Raw genomic sequence first — 20,332 nt, 5'->3', positions numbered from 1 at the left:
CTTTATAACTGAAGCCGAACCTTCCTACTTATGTATTCAATATTTCTCGCAATAAACAATAGTATTCCATTAGCTTTCCGAGTTACTGGTTGTACCTGCATGCTAATCTTTTCCAATTAATGTATTAGAACACCCAGTTTCCTTTGAATCTCAAAGTCCTGCAATATTTCCTGTCACGGACAAGACCTCACCCCTGAAAGTATTGTAAACTAACTTTAAATAAATTTAAAAGGCAAGGGTAAAATGCTGTGTCCCAGATGTGATTTGATTGATCCACCACTAGGCTTTAATCAAAAAGGTACTTTATTCTTACAACACAGTTAAAATACAAAAAGGTTTCACGTGATTTTATTGAAATATCTAATAAGATAATATATTTAACCACTAATCATCAACTATTCTGATATAGACAGAATCTCAAACACCCTTATTAACAAAAATGTACAAATTTTGTACCATGATCTTTTCACAAAAATTATTTTATATGACAACATAACAAATGGCTTCTGAAAACCTAAATACAGTACATCCAAAATTTCCCTTTATTTAGAGTACATGTTGCTTCCTCAAAGAACTCCAGTTAATTGAAATAAAACTTCCTTTTCATAGATAATAAAATGTGAGGCTGGATGAACACAGCAGGCCAAGCAGCATCTCAGGAGCACAAAAGCTGACGTTTCGGGCCTAGACCCGAAACGTCAGCTTTTGTGCTCCTGAGATGCTGCTTGGCCTGCTGTGTTCATCCAGCCTCACATTTTATTATCTTGGAATTCTCCAGCATCTGCAGTTCCCATTATCTCTTCCTTTTCATAGAATGGTTTTGCTTCTACCTTATTACCTTGAAATTTTCCCTGCTAAGCAACAACACCGGCCCCACATGTCACAGAAAATGAGTTGGAACGTTGTTTGGCAGTGTTGCAGACTTGCATTTGTGACATTAAAATAGCTGACATGTTGCAAGGTTTTTTGCAATGGATTTTTCTGTTGTCCTGGGGACAGATATCCCATCAAATATCTGAATGAGGAAATGGACTTAATATTACCTTTGCTGGTGTTTCTTGCCCGGAGTTTAAGTATGAGTTTCTGCATTGAGCCTGTCTAGGCTTAAACACTGTTGGGATTGTAGATGTAAGTAGATGTTGTTGAACTTTAAACTCTTCAATTGATTCAGGTGTTCTGGTATGTGAGTCACCACATGTTAATAAGCAGGTATCAATTGATTAGGAAAGCAAATGGAACGTTAGTGGTTAACTGCAAAGGGAATCAAGTATAAAAGTAGAGAAATGTTGCTAAAGTTATACAGTGTTTTAGTATGTCTGCAGTTGGAGTATTCTGTACAGTTTTGGTTTCTTAATGAGGGATATAATAGCATGAAAAACAGCTTATGAGGCTTACTGATTCCTGAGATAAAGGTTATATTTTGAGTATAGGTTGAGCAATTTGGGCCGATTTTTATTGGAATTTTGAAGTATAAGCTTTTTAAGACCATAAGACATAGGAGTGGAAGTAAAGCAATTCGGCCCATTGAGTCCACTCTGCCATTTAAATCATGGCTGGGCATTTCAACTCCACTTCCTTGCACTCTCTCCATAGCCCTTGATTCCTTGAGAAATAATTTTCAAATACATACGATCTCGAGGGGACAGGAGGATGCTGAGAGAATGTTTCCCCATGTTGGGTGGTGGCCCAAAAGTAGCGGTCCCAATTTAATAGTAATTTATTGCTACATATATTTATGAAAATATGGTAAAATGTGTATAAATTGCTGTAAACTGGTGCTATTTTAATTACCTAAATTATCAAATGAAACAAACTTCACTTGTTTTCTGATTTTCTAAGTGACAATGGGATGCCTTCACAGTCCGCAGCTGCTAAACCATTCCCTGAGGATACAAAACAAGGAGAGTGCGCAATGGAGCACCTCCTGCCACTGCTGATTGGACCCAGAATGTTGCCTCTGCCAAAAACTGTCCAAGACCACAGCACTAAGAAAGAAGCATGCTGAAGCCTGCTGACATTAATTTAATTTAAAAGTTAGGGGTTTTCCACATAAGACAGACCATAGAACATCACAGCGCAGTACAGGCCCTTCGACCCTTGATGACAAGAATTCCTTTTTTCTGTCAGAAGCTTGTTCATCTGTGGGATTATCTGCTCCAGAGAGCAGAGCAGGTTGGGTTATCGAATATATTCAAGGTTGAATTGGATAACTTTTTGATTGATTTAGGGAATCTAGGTTTCTGGGGTGGGGTGAGGATTGTGACAGTCAAGTAAGAAAGATTGATGCCACAGTTGAATCAGCATGACCTTATTGAATTGTGGCGAGTATTCATGTCACTGAATAGCTCCTAAGCCCTGTTTTCTGGGTAACAAAACCATCGTCCAGTGTGATATGGTGAACATTAATATTCTTAATGGGATGTTTACAAGTGTTATCTGCCACTTCAGTATTGATATTCTGCTGCATGCCCAAATGCACAAATGTCTAATTGTCGTGAATGGTTTGTGACCATTCTCAGTTCGTGAAAGCGGCAAAGGCCACCAAGTTTAACTTAGGTTGATTTCATGCATTGGAAGATTGAGGCATAAACAATCATCACAACCAGACTCTGAAGAATATACATGTTCAGTTCCTCATGCCTATTTTGTTGTTACCTGTCTGGGCTTCCGAGTACAAGTCCAGTGCACGTGGCCAGCAGAGCAACCAGAAAAGCAAATCAACTCACTGTCATTCAGTAACAGAGTTTTTAAGAACAAGTACAAAAGAAAATCCTCATTGGGAATTTTCTGCATTTTCCAGGGTTAGCCAGTCACTGCTGAGCTCCCGCATTGTGTGACATGCCTGGGTGATTATGCTCTCTTCATGCTTCTCACAGCAGCATTTTCACTGTGTCTTTGGATCCTGTTTGTGCCTTGGTGGAACCTGTTCTTCAAATTCTCTACTTCAGCATTTTTTTTGTTGAATAATTTGTATAAGTGAAGATTTCTATTATATATTTTCTTTGAAATGCTTTCCTGTAGCTTGAAGTTGAGTTTTTTTTTCTCTCTCTATATGCTAAAATGATTATTGACCCATCAGAGCAATTGGTCTTTTCAAGGTCATCCAAACCTGTTACCAGTACAGACTTGGAGAAAAATAAATTTTTCTACCATAAGGTTTGCACCATGTTGGCTTAATAAGTGACAAGACCAAGCTTTTACTCATGAATATTCTCAAATTTTTAATGGCCCACTGTGTAGCGTATCTTCCTGGCCTGATACTTGGATTAATTGGGGTGCTGACACTTCAGTTTTCACTGGAGCTTTGTTGACTAAGCAGCCATACCAGACAACAACGTTTCAATCTCGTTTGTAAAAAATCTGATCACGATCAATTCTGAAACTGTTGCCCAAAAGTATCAATTTGAGTGAGGGAAAATGTATATATGGGAGTGTACGTGTATGTGGTAAGTTTTCATTTTTAATATTTTGGTAATTATTAATTTTCTAATGGCTACTTTACTTTAACCCATTCATTTTCAGTGCAATTGTACTGATTTAAAAAAAATCTTAATCCTGAGTTTTCCGAACTCTCTAAATTTTTCCTCTGTTTGACACTTTGAGTGGAGACTATCTGCTGGACCTTTTTAAGTTTGTCTGGCCTGATAATTTTTAACCATCACTTTTGTTCAAGATTTGATGGGCTTCTTTTTGTGTTCCATCATCTACGTTCTTTCATTTTTATCCCCACATCTGGAAGGAATGGTCAGAGTGGAACAATGTGGTGCACTGGCTCATTTTAGCTTCCATCTGGATGTGAGTTTGCTCGCTGAGCTGGAAGGTTAGTTTTCAGACGTTTCGTCACCATTCTAGGTAACATCATCAGTGAGCCTCTGACGAAGCGCTGGTGTTATGTCCGGCTTTCTATTTATATGTTTAGGTTTCCTTGGGTTGGTAATGTCATTTCCTGTTCTTTTTCTCAGAGGATGGTAGATTGGCTCCAAATCAATGCGTTTGTTGATGGAGTTCCGGTTGGAATGCCATGCTACTAGGAATTCTTATGCGTGTCTCTGTTTGGCTTGTCCTAGGATGGATGTATTGTACCAATCAAAGTGGTGTCCTTGCTCATCCGTATGTAAGGATACGAGTGATAGTGGGTCATGTCGTTTTGTGGCTAGTTGATGTTCATGTATCCTGGTGGTTAGCTTTCTGCCAGTTTGTCCAATGTAGTGTTTGTCACAGTTCTTGCAAGGTATTTTGTAGATGACGTTCGTTTTGCTTGTTATCTATATAGGGTCTTTTAAGTTCATTAGCTGCTGTTTTAGTGTGTTGGTGGGTTTGTGGGCTACCCTGATGCCAAGAGGTCTGAGTAGTCATTTCGGAAATGTCATTGATGTAGGGGAGTGTGGTTATGGTTTCTGGGCCCGTTTTGTCTGTTTGTTTCACCACTCCCTTCACTTTCAATAACAAAACCTATAGACAAACCAACGGTACACCCATGGGATCTCCGATATCAGGCCTCTTAGCAGAGGCAGTAATGCAGAGACTCGAACAAACAGCTCTGCCAATCATCCAACCCAAACTTTGGGTCTGCTATGTGGATGATACCTTTGTCATCACTAAACAAAACAAATTAGAGGAAACCTTCAAGACCATCAATAATACCCTTTACTGGCATAACATTCACAAAAGAGGAGGAAAACAACAACAAACTGCCATTCCTAGATGTCACAGGAGAGCGAACAGCCAATGGGGAACTTCAAACCAGCGTCTACAGGAAAACAACACATACGGACCAAATACTGAACTACAGGAGCAACCATCCCAACACCCACAAACGAAGCTGCATTAGAACATTATTCCAACGAGCCACCACACACTGCAGCACAGAGGAACTACGCAGAGCAGAGGAAAATCACCTATACAGCGTATTCAAAAAGAACGGGTACCCAATGAACACAGTCCACCGATTTCTCAGCAACAAACCCAAAAAAACAGACAAAGCGGCCCAGAAAATCATAGCCACTATCCCCTACATCAAAGACATTTCCAAAATGACTGCCAGACTACTTGGACCTCTTGGCATCAGGGTAGCCCACAAACCCACCAACACACTAAAACAGCAGCTAATGAACTTAAAAGGAAATGACATCACCAACCCAAGGAAACCTAAACATATAAATAGAAAGCGGGACATAACACCAGCGCTTCATCGGAGGCTCACTAATGATGTTACCTAGAATGGTGACGAAACGTCTGAAAACTAACCTTCCAGCTCAGCGAGCAAACTCACATCCAGAACCTCAACCTGAGCTACAAATCTTCTCAAAACTTGTTAGCTTCCATCATTTGGGAAACTGATACTATTGGTAAATGTTAGCCTATCATTTACTGTTAAAAATGACAACATAATCCAAATAAACCACAAGCATTGGTGATTTTAAAAAGTAAAGTTCCATGTGATTGTGTAGAAGGCTTCCTTGTAAAATTTGAGGTGATGTATAGACCAGTTGCTGAACGTTTGTGCTCCAGGCATCCTGCACCATACTTGAGACAGTGAATGTTTGTTGCCAGCTGCACAGGGTTGGAAAATGTTATGCCATCCTGCAGTGCCCTGCTACAAGATTCTTTTGATTGCTTAATGAAAATACTCAGTAAACCTTTCACTGTCAATTTTGACTAAATTTACTCATTTTGAATCAAGCAATAAAATTAAATTCGTCAGAATGGATTCTGAAATCAGACCATGGTCATTTTTGCCTGAATTTGTTCCATGTTATGAAGAGGACCAGTTCAAAAGGTTTCTTCTGTTCATTACTTTGTAGCAAATTTATCGACTTGGTCTTTGCCAACATCTTTGATCTTGTTGCAAGAGAAGAAGAATGCCTGTCTGCTTGCATTTTAGTTTCCCATCTCCCATTTTTAAATTTGTGCCTCCACATTAATCCGTTTTTTTAGGTTCACTACCAGGACACATTTCCCTGGTACCTCGACTGACCAGAGTCGTGATGTGTTTATTGTCTGTATTTATCTTCCTACAAGTTGAGGAATCTGAGTTAGTGGTTTTCTCTCCCTCTTTCTCTCCTGTGTTATAGATGTGTTGCTTGCAATTTCTTTGCATGTCCACGTGTTATTCTTTCCTGTTTTTCTGCCTCTCTTCAGCTATTGATTCGAGGTGTTGTCCCCATGTGTTCTAATCAATATGAGAATGTATTCAATACATCCCGCATTCCAGGTGTAGAGTCAGGTATGAAGCAATTCTTTTCTGCAGCTGGGAATTTTAGCTGATAAATGTTATGCTGTGATTATACTGGGCTCTCAGACTCAGCAGGCTGTGATGAGCAACTGGAGTCGAGACCCTCTCAATTCAGCTGCAAGTTACAGTCTAAAAGGATGGCTTGAGAGCCTGAGACAGAGGCCCTTTGGAAGAGTTAATCTTGCAGCCTGCTAAGAAAGGAGGCCCTTTTTAATCTTACTGTAAAGACCACTTATAAAGGCTGCATATTGTCGGAAAGTGCCTGGATTCAGGAGCATCTCATTGTTGCTGGTAAGGATACTTGCTGCAGCTTCTCAAAAAACTGAGGTATCTTGAGTACCACTGATTCTTACTTGATGACAGAATGCTAAAGATTTCAAAGTAGAAATCTTTTAATTTTGCTGGCAAAGCTCAATGGTCTCATCTGTCACAAAATGTCATAACCCCCTTCAGCCAGGAGGCTTAGGTGGATATTTGCTGTACAAATTTACAGTTCTCCCTCAAAAGAGAAAGCTCTTTCCCACTGTCATGCATTTATTGGATTCACAATACCTGTCACTTTGGGGCTTCTCTCATGGCAGGCTGCTTCAGTAATGTAGGTTGCTGGAGTAGTTGCATGAGAGGATCTCTGAGCACTTTCATTGATTTTAATGTCCCAGGGGCTTTGATCTGGAGGCACTCACTATAGGACAGTACTTTGAATGGAAAGTTGCAATCCTGTGCCTTCCCTCCTTTGTTAGCTTGATGTTTTCATTTAAAATGAAACATGCTAGATTTACTGTCTTGAATTTACAGACTTTATACAACACCGTGTGGACAGTAAGCACATTGTGGTCTATCACAAGGGTCGTTATTTTAAAGTTTGGGTATATCAAGGCGGGCGCCTTCTGAATCCATGTGAGCTACAGATCCAATTCCAGTACATTTTGGATGAGAATTCTTCACCTCAGCCTGGGGAGAAGTATCTGGCTGCATTGACTGCAGGAAACAGGTGAGAGCTTTGTCTTTTTGCTTTTGTTTTCTGCATAAAGTTCTATCCCTATTGTCTGGAGGCACCTATCTTGAAATACACTTAGACTAGATTTTTGCCAGCCCCTAGTTATCATCCAACTGCGCAGTGAGACCCTGAAGGCTATTCATCCGAGGAGGACAACAGCAGCTTATTTATATTCCAGTCAGGTAGCTCTTTACCTCTGTCTTCCAGACCTTCCTTTCTTCCCTCCTTCCTTCTAACCCAGTACCTTCCACTTCAGCTGTGGTTTTGATTCTTCCTTACCCATTACCATCGTACAGTTTGGTGCAAAGAACAGTTTATTGTTGTCTTGCAGTTTCACTTTGTTTTCCTTTTATGCTATTCAGATTTTTTGAATGGATTTATTCTGTGCTTGGTGTAGCTTTCCTGTAACTTCAAAGGTACTACTGCATCTTCTTATCCCTTTCTTTTCCATGTACCATGTCAACAGGGCAACTAAACAGGCAACTGTTTCTTGGACTGTTCTTAGTCCTCACTGGAATTGCAAGCTCCTCCTTCCCAGATTTCAAAGCTGATGGTTAAGTACCACAAGGAATTGTGGGTGCTTCCACGCTGTAGCTAGTGCATTCTTTTCTGCGTTTTACACTGTTTTCCTTTGGACCCTCATTCTGTGTCTACCACAGTACTAACCATGTATTTCATGAGGCGAAAAAGAACAGCAGGAGTATGAAAATTATGTCACTTGGAGTCACATCAGTTGGAAAAGTATAAGTTTGTTTGCATTTTGTGCCAATTTAGCAGGACTTGATTGGGTGAATGTGATATAATGTAGTTGAAGTGAGTGCTTCAAGGTTAGAAAAAGATTGAATCCTACCAGAGTTAGACCTTCTGAACATTGTTCAGTGGGCTAATTTACGGTGAAAATAGAGTGGGGATTAGGACCAGAATCAGCTTATTATCATCTCTCAGTTGTGTTAGCCATGCAGGGTTTTTATTACTGGGCCCTAACTAGGTTGGAGAATTTCCAGGCTTAGCAGACCTACCTCGATCTTAAAGGGTTGCATCGCACCAAATTGTTTCACTCTGTTATGGTGGGATCAGGGAAAGTACATGGTGGATGATAGATTCAGGCAAACTGACCCTAGGAGCAGATTGTAGGTGGCCACCTACACAGCTTAGAAGGCTTGCCTCAGTTCTTTGGACACTTCATCTGAGTTATTTTAGAAGCTGTTAGACTCTTTAACCCTCACGTCATTCATCCTCCCAACCACCATTCCAACTCATAGCCTATTGCTCCCTCATAGTTCCCCATTTCCAATTGCGTAAACACTGACCTAGTAACCTCTATGAACAGACCTCAAGATCCAAGTGGAGATGAAAAATATTAATGTTCTAACAACATAATAGTTATCAATCGTATGCACTTGATCCTGAAACAAACCATCATGAAACTAATCCAAAGATATCAATCCTATCTCTTTCAACAAATAAATATTCAACAACTACATGAATGGCAATTAGACCTTTAATAACTGTTTTAAATCATTAATCAAAATAAGAACTTGACTTCCTTACCTACAAACACACTCCATCTGAGGTAAGTGCTTTTGAAACTCAGTCAAGCATTTGTGTTTACCTCAGTTGTAATGACAGCCCATTGGAAATGGCAGCAAAGAACTCTACTGAAACTACAGGATTAGATGGTCATGGGTTGTTTTTTTACCCCTGTTATTCACCACATGGCCTGTTAATCAAAGCAGCCTAGCAGAGCATATTATATTAACTCCTAAATGACAGCTCCAGTCTGTTTTAAACATAACAAAACGGCAGATTAAAGCCCTTGTAAGACTGCTAGTGGTCTGTTTGAACTCAGCATTAAGTTCAAATTACACTTGAGTCTCTCACCTGTGTGATTCACACCTTGACCCCTTCCCTCAGATTCGAAATAGGAATGTTTTGGAAGTTAGGCTGGTCACCTGCAGCCAGTTCCCACCCGCCATTTTTAAAGATCCATTTCATCACAGTCAATAGCTTGGTTCGTGCATGAAATAAAAATGATTGAACCCGGTATGCTAGAGGATTGTCTGCATTTACAGACTAGAATTATCATTAGTTTGTGCCTTGGAAGCAAAGAAATTAAGTTGGAAGTGTATTTTTTTTTAATTTATGTTGTGTTGCTGAGCAGAATTCCCTGGGCTAAGGCTCGGAAAACATACTTCAGCTCTGGGAAGAACAAGACTTCGCTGGAAAGTGTGGAGAAAGCAGCATTTTTTGTCACTTTGGATAATACTAAATATGATCTATATGTGGATAACCAGGTGAAATCACTGGATGAATATGCCAAGTCACTGTTGCATGGCAAGTGCTATGACAGGCAAGTATTTATTTTATAGGTCAATCTACAGCAAAACATAATATATAGAAATAGGAGCATGTTCCCCTTGAGCCTATACCATCTTTTCAGTAAGCTTCCCTCAGATTCCAAAAACATGTCAGTTTCAATCTTCAATATGTTCAATGACCGAACACCGACAGTCCTCCAAGGTAGTGAATTGTAAAGATTATAGATATAAATGTTTCTGCTTTATAAGTACTGTGAAGAAAATGATGGCTCTATACTGTTTACTAAAATAGTGCACAGGTGTCATGGTAGGAAGCTAAACCACATCAGCCTCACTATCACTGGATTCACAACAGTGAAATTAAAACATTCAATGACCCTCAAAATTGTTTCTGACCACACTATATGAATAGCAGATCTTGAGCACTCAATCTCTAACAAACCAAAATGAATGATTTATTATTAAAAATTAAAAGAGCACAAAAGAACAGCAAGGCATTCTAATTACTATGTATGACCTAAGCCCAAACCTATTTGATCACAAGCACTCTACTCTCACTCTGACAGACAAACACAATTAAGGAATTTTTTTTCGCAAGCATGCGAGTTTGCCAGTGCAATAACTACTTCAGTGATAAAAACCTAAATTTCATGATATCTTTTTGCGTTCTATTATCGACATGTAGAACAGTATATTTTGCTTGAATTCTGAAGTCATTGGTCAATGCAAACAATTTTTGGAGACCTCTACTTATTTCTGAAAACTGGAATTCTTTTCTCAGAACTTTCAACAAATTGGTTTCTCTAGTTATTTTCTAGTTATCAATGTCAAAAACCAACACATTCCAGCACCTGCTGCAGCAAAACTGCCTCTTTACCCAGAGCCTAGTCGGATCTACTTCAGTCGTTTTGTTTTATTTTTCTATTTCCATATTTTATATGGTTGGCTGGCCAGCACTGGTGCTCCCAAGATCGACCAGTTCAAAATTTGACCAGCTGCCATTTCCTGAGTATAGCAATGTAGGCATAGAGTTGGATAGCATGGAAACAGACTGCTTGCTCTAATTTGTATGGTTTATACCAGATATTCTAAATTAATCTAGTCTCATTTGCCAGCATTTGGTACATATCCCTCTAAACCCTTCCTTCCGTGTATCCATCCGGATGCCTTTTAGAACAAAGATCAAAGAAAATTACAGGACAGGAACAGGCCCTTTGGCCCTCCAAGCCTATGCCGATCTAGATCCTCTATCTAAACCCGACACCAATTTTCCAAGGATCCGTATCCCTCTGGTCCCTGCCCATTCATGTATCTGTCTGGATACATCTTAAATGATGCCATCGTGCCTGTCTCTACCATCTCCACTGGCAATGCGTTCCAGGCACCCCCACCCTCTGCGTAAAGAACTTTCCACACATATCTCCCTTAAACATTTCCCCCCCTCACCTTGAAATTGAGTCCCCCACTCGGGTGGGGGGGGGGGGGGTTGTGGGGGAGAAAGCTTCTTGCTATCCACTCTGTCTATACCTGTCATGATTTTAAATTGTGTAATTGTACCAGCGTCCACTGCTTGCTCTGGTGCCTCATTCTATACATGCAGTAGCCTCTGCATGAACAAATTGTTACTTACGTATACTGGAAAAAAGACCTTGGCGCTTCACCCTATCCATGCCCGCCATGATTTTATAAACCTCTAAGTTCAACTCCCAGCTTCCGACACACCAGGAAAAATAACCCCAGCCTATTCAGCCTCTCCCGATAGCACAAACCCTCCAAGCCTGGGAACTTCCTTGTAAACCTTTTGCTGCACCCTTCCAAATTTAACAACATCTCTCCTACAGCAGGGAGACCAGAATTGAATCTTAAAAGTTGCCTAACCAATGTTCTGTACAGCCACAACTTGATATTCCAACTCCTAAACCCAATACTCTGCCCAATAAAAGCAAGTGTACCAAATGCCACCTTCACTACCCTGTCCACCTGTGACTTCACCTTCAAGGAACTATGAACCTGTACCCCAAGATTTCTTTGTTCAGCAACACTCCCCAGGACACTACCAATAAGTGTATGCGTCCAACCTTGATTTGCCTCTCCAAAATGCAACTCCTCACATTTATCTAAATTAAACTCTATTTGCTGCCTGTCTGCTCAAGGTCCCATTGTATTCTGAGGTAACCTTGGCTGTCCATTACTCCCCCAGTTTTGGTATCATCTGCAAAATTTACTAACAGTTCTTCTTGTATTCACATCTGAATCATTTACTACCACGTGGAACCTTGTCAAAGACTTTAACTAAAGTCCGAGTAAACAATGTCTTCCGCTCTGCTGTAACCGGTCGTCTTGGTTACTTCCTCAAAAAAGCTCAATCAATTTTGTGAGACACTATTTCTTTCTTACAAAACCAAGCTGAATATCCCTAACCATTCCTTACCTACCCAAATGCGTATAAATCCTATCTTTCAGAATCACTTTCAAAATCTTAGCCATCACTAAAGTCAGGCTCACATGTTGATAGTTCCTAGGCTTCTCCTTGCATCCCTTCTTAAGCAAAGGCACAACATTTGCTACTGTCCAGTCACTTGGTACCTCGCTCGTTGTTGTAGGTGATACAAATATTTCTGCAAGGGACCTTGCAATCTCTTCCTTAACCTATCACAAAGTCCTGGAGATTCGTTCGCCTTTATATTCTCTAAGACTTCCAGCACTTCCTCTTCTGTAATGTGAATGTTAATTGTTTGCAACACATCAGCATTTATTTCCGAGGTAACAAAGTGTGAAGCTGGATGAACACAGCAGGCCAAGGGTCTAGGCCCGAAACGACAGCTTTTGTGCTCCTGAGATGCTGCTTGGCCTGCTGAGTTCATCCAGCTTCACACTTTGTTATCTTGGAAATAAATGCTGATGCTTTGCAAATTCTCTGCAACTTCTGAAGTGGCCTTAGTGATTCATCGAAGAAATAACACTATAAAGCTGAAGATTCCTCCCAGTGACAGCAGGAACTGCAGATGCTTGAGAATCTGAGATAACAAAGTGTAGAGCTGGACGAACACAGCAGGCCAAGCAGCATCAGAGGAGCAGGAAGGCTGACGCTTCGGGCCTAGATCCTTCAGACCCTTCTTCAGAAGGGCCTAGGCCTGAAATGTCAGCCTTCCGACTCCTCCCAGTAGCTGCTTCTTTAATGCTGTTCTGATGCTAATTAAGTTGTGGTTCAGTCTACCTTCTCTCATCTCCAGCCCCACACTGCTAAATTCTTTATCACCCTTTAAAGTCTAAACTTCGTCTCACCTAACCACAGAAGAAGGCAGACAGACTTGTATTTATTTAATGTCTTCACAATTTAAGGACATCCCAAAGTACTTCACAGCCAGTTAAGTATTACTGAAGTGTAGTTGTTGCTATAATGTTGGAAATATTGTGGCCAATTTGTACAGAGCAAAATCCTTCCACCAGCAATGGATTGTATAAAATAATTATTTTAATAAACAATTTCTAGGAATAAGTATTGACCCAGATGCTTGAAAACCCTGCAGCTCCTTTTCAAATTGTGCCATACAGGGAACAGGACAGGCTGTGTTCTGCTTCTGGCCTGGACCCTGCCTCCAACAGGAAGCTCGCACTCTTGTACCTCACAGCCCAACCCCTACACTCTTTCCCCCATGAACCTGATTGCACCTGACCCTTGTTATTAGACCCTGATGTACTCCGGGTCCCCAGGCCATGGTCTCATGGAATTTTTCACACTCCTCTGAATGAGCACATGAGGTTTTCTTCCAAAGATGGCACGTCTCAGAGTTTAGCACTTCCTCAACGTTGTACTGCAATGTCAGCCAACATTATATGATTAAGTCTCTGAAACCTCAGCCAACAACTTTCTGACTGAGGTTTCGACTACCAATAAGCAAAGGTTGGCTTACGTTCACACTCTCGCTCTCTATTGTTAGCCCGTATAGGGTCCTGAATTTAGGTTTATGAACCCAAAACAATATTAACTGTCATTGATGAGAGGCTTCAGCACGGGCTGGAGAACTGTCTGGTGTTTAGCTCAGCAGGCTGAAATAAAATTTACATGGAAAATGCGTGAAACAAAATAGAAGATAATTTGAAAACAAGACACTCCAGAATTATTGCCTTCTATCTGTCTCAAAGTGATATTGGCAGAGGTTTTGGATAAAGTTGCTTGACTACCTTGAATTAGAGAATGGAGGGAATTGTATTAGGAGGAAGGAACCTAAAGTCTGTCTCTGTGTGTGTGCGCGCACATTTCTGCAGTATTTGGCAAGTTTAAATAAATCATATTATCTGTTTTCTTTCCTGCCAGATGGTTTGATAAATCATTCACTTTCATTGTGTTTGCAAATGGCAAAGTGGGATTAAATGCAGAACATTCCTGGGCTGATGCACCAATCATTGGACATCTATGGGAGGTAACAGACTGTTTCTTATTCAGTTGTAGTCATTAAGTACAATATCACCACCAAATATGCAATGGTGTTTCCTGATTTTAAAAAAACACCAATTTGGGTCTTTATTCCTAAATAGTTGTAAAAGTACACCAGAATATGACCTTGCAATAACTTATCACTGACTAATTTCACCAATGTTGGTTGATTAATTTTTTCTAAGAAAATAATTCAAATGGAAAGAAATAAAACCTTTGTCAAGGTTATCAAGCCTTTAGATAAGATGTTGAAGATATTTACTAGGGTGATACAGGAATGAGGGACTTTTGTTTTTGGGAGATGTGATGAAAATCACAGTCGTTCTCATAAAGAAATAGAAGGTTGAGGGAAGATATAATCAAGGTGTTCAGAATTATGAAGGACTTTTTAATAGAAAAAAATGCTCCCACTGTCAGTAATGAGTTCATAGATTTAAGATTACTGGTAAAAGAGACAAAGACAAAAAGTGAATGTTTTCATGTAGAAATTTACTGTCTGTGTGGTTGAAGCAGATTTAATCAGAACTTGCAAATAAATTATACTTTTGAAAATGAATAGGGACTACCTGCAGTAAACTAAGAAAGCACAGGGGAATGGAGCCAGTGGATGACTCTTTGAAAGGTTAACCAAAGTATATTATGCCAAATGACTCATATACTATATAATTCTGTAATTCTCATCAAATGTTGTCTATGCTCTTCTGCATGGCTATTTTGTGACTTAGCAAAACAATTAGCAATTTAGATGATGATTCTTAAACTAGAAATGTTGGATTGAACCATTCAGTTTTTGAATGGAAAAGTTGTATAGGTAGGTGTTGAGCATTTTGGCAATGAAAATCTGCTTGCTGTACTTTGCACGATAATATCAGGGTGAAAGCATTTCTTTACTATTGAAAATAATCCAATGAATTCACTGGCTTTAATTGTGCATGAGTGCTGAAGGCAGCGTTTAAACTCTTGACCTGTTGCAAATGACTTGTTTTTCACCCTGCATAGACAACAGAATGGTGTGGAGTAAAGATGTGCAGCTGAAGCACATCATTTTAATTGTAGCATTCAATGCCCAAACAGCTATACATAGTTCTGGTTTATATCTTGGCATAAACTGTCAAAAGACAAACTTATTTAAGTCATTGATCTGCTTAGTTTGTTCTAGCCAAAATTAAATTCTGGAAAAATTTTTCATCTCAACATCAGAAGAAACTTGCAGGAGGGTGGTTTGTGTTGAGTAGTTAAAATTGGTTCAACACAAAAGGTACCTGTGTACCCAAGCAAAACATAAATCCTAAGGATGGCTGAAGTATTTCATCTTATTCAAGAAGGATCTTGATTCTTCTCCAGTACTTTTCTGGTAAGTTAATTATTTTATGAATCTCTAATATTCTACGTTTCACAGTTTCAATTATTGCTTTCAAATATTGAATGAATGATTCTTGCACCCTTTTTTCCATGTTCCCTACTGTATTATATTTGCATCCTTATGGATGTTGTAACTTGTTCACCAGTAGTGATTTGTACACTACTTGTAGAAATACTGGAAGCTGATCTGTTTAAGTTTATAACAAAATAATCCATAAATTTCAAGCTGTAAAGTAATTTTTTTAACTTTTTAATGTAGTTTAGAAACTCTTATATGCATATGTTTCCCACCATCAGAAAAGTGGAAGTTGCATTGCAAAGGTCTTTATTGAGGTATCTCAGAAGGCTTCACACTTTCCAAGAATGCTGATTGTTGTTCTGAAGGCAAAACGGATAGTGTGATGATATGGCACAGAAATTAAGGAAATTGAGAAGTAAAGAATGAAAAATAATCAATTAAAAAGCGATACATTGAAAAAAGAATGAGAAGGGGATAGAAAGAGAGGAGAGAATCTCTTATAGATGTTAACTACAATGAAATTGTAAATGAGATAATGGGAATTGTAAATGATTTTGCTGCAGGTTGTGCATAGAGAAAATCTTTCCCTATGGTGAATAAAGCGCCTGTAGTCATAAAGTTACGTTCATTGGAGATATGTTTGTTAGTTGTAGTTAAATACAATATTAAACCTATTTATTAATTTGAGTATTCTTAATGTTAGAGCCTGCTTCTATGCTGTAATAAAGAGTTTGTTTTAAGTTTTCTGGCCCAAGAATACCATAGTCACTTCGAGATATCATCAATTTTCAGGCTGAAGCACAGGCTAAACGTTGGTTGTTTATAAATTAATTTCGTTTTTCAAAAGTGCAGCTTAGTAAATGACAGCATTTCTACCAAATTTACCACTGAATTGAAATAACACCTTTCCCTCTTTATCTCCACAGTTGATTCTTCTGTTCCTCTGTGTTTAACAGCAATGAAATATGGGCAAGAGATCTTTCAATAAAAGGAACTTGATATGGATGTGCGACGGAGTCCTTGCAGTGTAAAATCATTATTTTCTAAAAGGTTGCCTGACTGTACGGTTTTTCTTTTAAATTATTGAATAAAGTTTGTATTGATCACTTATTTATCTTGTCGCCTTTCATTCACCATGTTCTCATTTGCATGAAAGGAGCTCCATCTTGGTTGTGCAGTGTTGTGCTTTGAATGAATTGTGTTGAATTTTGTTTTGGGAATGATCTGTGCCACATGCCTTCCTTCCATTCTGTGTTCTTTGCCAGTTGTTCTACTTTGTGCTATGTCAGAAATTAACACAACTGTCAAAAATATAACCTTTCAAAACCAGATTTTACTATCAATTAGTGGACCAGAAAAATAAGTCAAACAATGGACTTAGATTGCTTTTCTATTTAATTTAGGGCCTTTGCTAAAGCTGCAACTTTGGTTTTGCATTCAAACAGTGAGAATGTATTGAGGATAGTTGTCTTGGAAAAAGAATAAAAGTATCAACATGCATTGTGTTTAAAATGCAAGAAAATACCTCTGATACAGAACTGGGACAGACTTATTGGTTTCACTGATGTGAAAGTTAAGAATGCATGCTTCTCTAATTAAGCTTATCCAAGTTTCCAGTACGTCTTCAGTCATGAGGGCTTGAAACAGTGGATATTTGCTCCTTACCACATAAGTAGTGTCAATCATGTGAACTGATTGACTCAGCCAAGAGTGCAACTTTAAATTTGCCAGATATTTTGCTAATGACTGGATGATTTCTGCAGAAATGTCAGTTCACACTTTTGTAAAATATTTGTTCCATATTTTTTGTTCCAGATTTTATTTTCTCCCATTAGTAACTTTTTCTGCATCTTTGTTGTTACACAGTATGCATTGGCCACAGATACCTTCCAACTGGGATATGATGATGATGGTAACTGTAAAGGCGAAGCAGATACTACTCTATTATTGCCACAGAGACTGCAATGGGACATCCCAACGGAGGTGAGATATTTACTTTTCTACCTCTGCCACATTATTGACAAATATTGAAAACTTACCAGGTTTTCTCCAGCATAGCCTCCCAAGCTTCCACCGCTAAAGAAACTAAGGGACCGCTGGGGACACTATCTCTAACTTCTCCTTTCTGATCTGGGCATGTACTTACCATTCCCTATTGTCAATGTGCTTTCCCCTTTAAAACCATTGTGGGAGTACCTTCTCCACTTGGACTGTAGAGTTCAAAAAAAAACTCACCACCATTTCCTCGCACACTACTTAAGATGAGCAATAAATGCCATCTTTCTTTGTGACTCCCACATCTCTGGACGGAATTTTTCAAAACTGCTTCCATTGTCATTATACTTTCTATATCTATATTTTTGTCTCCCCTTCTGAAGATTTGGCTTCCTACAGTCTGCTAGATCCACAAGCGCTAAAGTAGACATCACTGATAAGCAATCAAGTGGGATCCTGCTTATGTAGACTTCTACTGAGGGAGCCAGGTATTCCTTTTAATCCACCATTCAGCAGAGAAACATCAATAAAAATAGGATTGGGGAATTCTGGTCTTATGCCAAGGAAAGAAATCAGTAGAAGCACACCCAGGGTGAGATCAAACTTGGGAAATGCTGAAGCTCTGACTTGGCACCTTTTGGATTGTTTATGACTCACTGATGCAACATGTGATGTGTTTACCCTTGAAGCAATTCAGCACATTTGTAAGACTAACAGTCAGTATACAAAAATGTTTCTCACTCGTTACTGCCCAGCCTGAAATTTTCTTCTGTATTAATCAGTGTTCTGTTTTGTCTCTCCCTGTTGATAGGTTGTCAGTCACAAGTTGTATGAAATAAAATCCTCCACTCTCACAACCACAATACAAATTCTCCCAAGCATATAATAGCCAACAGGTTCCTATGATAAAGTGCTCTTCACCTTATACACTTGTAGCCCAGCTGCTGGCCTGGCCCACAAAATGGAGTAGACTTACTGCTGCGTCTAAAGCGGCCTTCCACAAGATACCTCGCAGATCCCACTGGAGAAAGATAAATCCAACCTAATATTGCCACTTTCATCAGCCTAAAATAGTTACAGGTCTGACACTGCTGAAGGCATTAGTGGAAATAATTTGAAAAGGTAAAATTGAGGGTCATACCTGAGATCATGTATATTGACTTAATACATTCGAAGAGAGGAAGATAATATCTGATACATGTAGACATTTTTAATCCAATAACAGCTCCATTGTTCATTTTGCAAAACTGATTTTTTTTAAAAACTCCTTTTCCTTCAGTGCCAAGACGTGATCATGTATTCTCTGAAGGTGGCGCAGAAGCTGGCTGATGATGTTGACTTCTATGCATTCCCCTTCACTAAGTTCGGCAAAGGTATGATTAAGAAGTGCCGAACCAGCCCTGACGCCTTCATCCAGATTGCACTGCAGCTTGCCAACTTCAGGGTAAGAACTCAAAAAAGGCCAGAGGAGCAACTTGCTTGGGGTTGGGGTTTGAGAGAGAGTAAAATCTGGACATATGAGCAAACAGGAGTGTTTGAACTGGGTCACTTAGTTGCTGGTGGAGTTTTGAGCGAAGCCAGTGTTCTGGTATTTCCTGGCTTTAGACAGTGCAGAGTTCAGTAGTGGCTGCAGAATTACTGCTGTTTTATTTTTCAGTTTCTCCTAAGACATTTTACAAAGGAGAAAAGCCAATGTGCATTTACATAGGGCAAAGGAAAAAAATATTTGCCGTGTTTCAGAACCACCCCTCATGCTGGCGTTTGACTGCTCAGATGGATGCTGAGCTGCTAGACAAAGAGTGACAAATGTGAGGAGGAGGTGCTGAGCCAACAGACAAGGGGCTTCCTCTTGTAGATACAACTCTAATGCTGTTTTGGAGGACGTCACTGTTAGTGTGAGTGATTCCTAAATTAACTGCATAATATTTGGTTCTGCTAAATGCAACTTCTTAAGTGGCTAGTAGAGATGCAAACCATTCAATGAGTTTTTCTTTTGCCTTGATCTTTTGTGGTTAATGCTTTAAAAAAAATTCCTATTGAAAGTTGAGCATGTCATAGACTGAATAGATCTGCTGTAACTTGAATACTCAGTCTCAATATAACAGAAGATTATGGTCCAGTCTGAAGAGTAAAATAAGGTTCTCACCCTGGACAGGAAAATGTTCCCCTGTCATTAATTTTGGGTGGTTCCATACATGATGCCTTACTCCAATGGCTTATAGAAATCTAGAACCTGCACTGGCCATTGTTTCCCAGTGAAAGTTTCCACTTCCTCAGTGTTACATTTTGTTGCTCTAAGTTTGTAGAGAACTTCAGCCTCTTTATAGGAATGGTTTAGGTTGGATAGATATTGGGCTATCAAACATCCTGTGAAATTTGTCTTTTTAAGGTTTCTCAGTTTAGTAAGGTGTTAACTCAGTTGCACTAGACAGCTAACCTCAAGGACACACCACGTGTAAGCTATCCTTTTCAGAACCAGCAAACAACAAGAAAAGCTTATAGTCTTCAGATTGTATGGAAGCAACATGATTATCTTCAATGCTGCAAAAAGGGCACGCAGAGAACCAAAAAAACAAGTCATGCAAAAACTTCGGTGGGCAAGGAGCTAAGGCAGAATTAAAATTTTACACTGAACAAAAGATATATCTCAGGTGAGCTGTAAGCCCATCATTACTGATCCAGAAGAAAATCCAAAATAATAGGCAGTCATGTGTGAGCTCCTTATTAAAGTGTAATCCAATGCATTTGATTTATACGTAGGAAGTATGGGTACAGTGACATGGCGATTATATTACTGGACTTGGACTAATTATTCTGGATGAGTTCAGATCCCAGCTGGGGAGTTTATATTCAATTAACTAAATTGGAATAAAAGGCTGACATTGTAAAGGTGACCATGACAACTAGATTGCTAATATCGTGTAATCAAGGAAACAATGCTCTCTTTACCCAGTTTGACCTGCATGTG

The 20,332-nt window shown here is 39.3% G+C and overlaps 1 protein-coding gene across 6 annotated transcripts in view; it reads left to right on the top strand.

The window, feature by feature from the left end:
* LOC125447121 (carnitine O-palmitoyltransferase 1, liver isoform-like) overlaps positions 1–20,332 on the top strand; it is a 98,538-nt gene that overhangs the window by 62,929 nt on the left and 15,277 nt on the right. For 5 of the 6 annotated variants that reach the window (XM_048521252.2, XM_048521255.2, XM_048521253.2 and 2 more), the window contains exons 10-14: positions 7,031–7,226; positions 9,394–9,582; positions 13,869–13,974; positions 17,236–17,352; positions 18,644–18,808. In XM_048521252.2, coding sequence (XP_048377209.1) covers positions 7,031–7,226; positions 9,394–9,582; positions 13,869–13,974; positions 17,236–17,352; positions 18,644–18,808 — 773 coding nt within the window. Of the gene's footprint in view, positions 1–6,141; positions 6,227–7,030; positions 7,227–9,393; positions 9,583–13,868; positions 13,975–17,235; positions 17,353–18,643; positions 18,809–20,332 lie in introns of all 6 variants that reach the window. The other variant, XM_048521256.2, reaches the window with a different exon arrangement.

Source organism: Stegostoma tigrinum, chromosome 38 (genome assembly GCF_030684315.1).
Source record: "Stegostoma tigrinum isolate sSteTig4 chromosome 38, sSteTig4.hap1, whole genome shotgun sequence".
NCBI lineage: Eukaryota > Metazoa > Chordata > Chondrichthyes > Orectolobiformes > Stegostomatidae > Stegostoma > Stegostoma tigrinum.
Note: the sequence above shows the minus strand (reverse complement) of the source record. Positions and strands in the feature narration are given on the sequence as shown.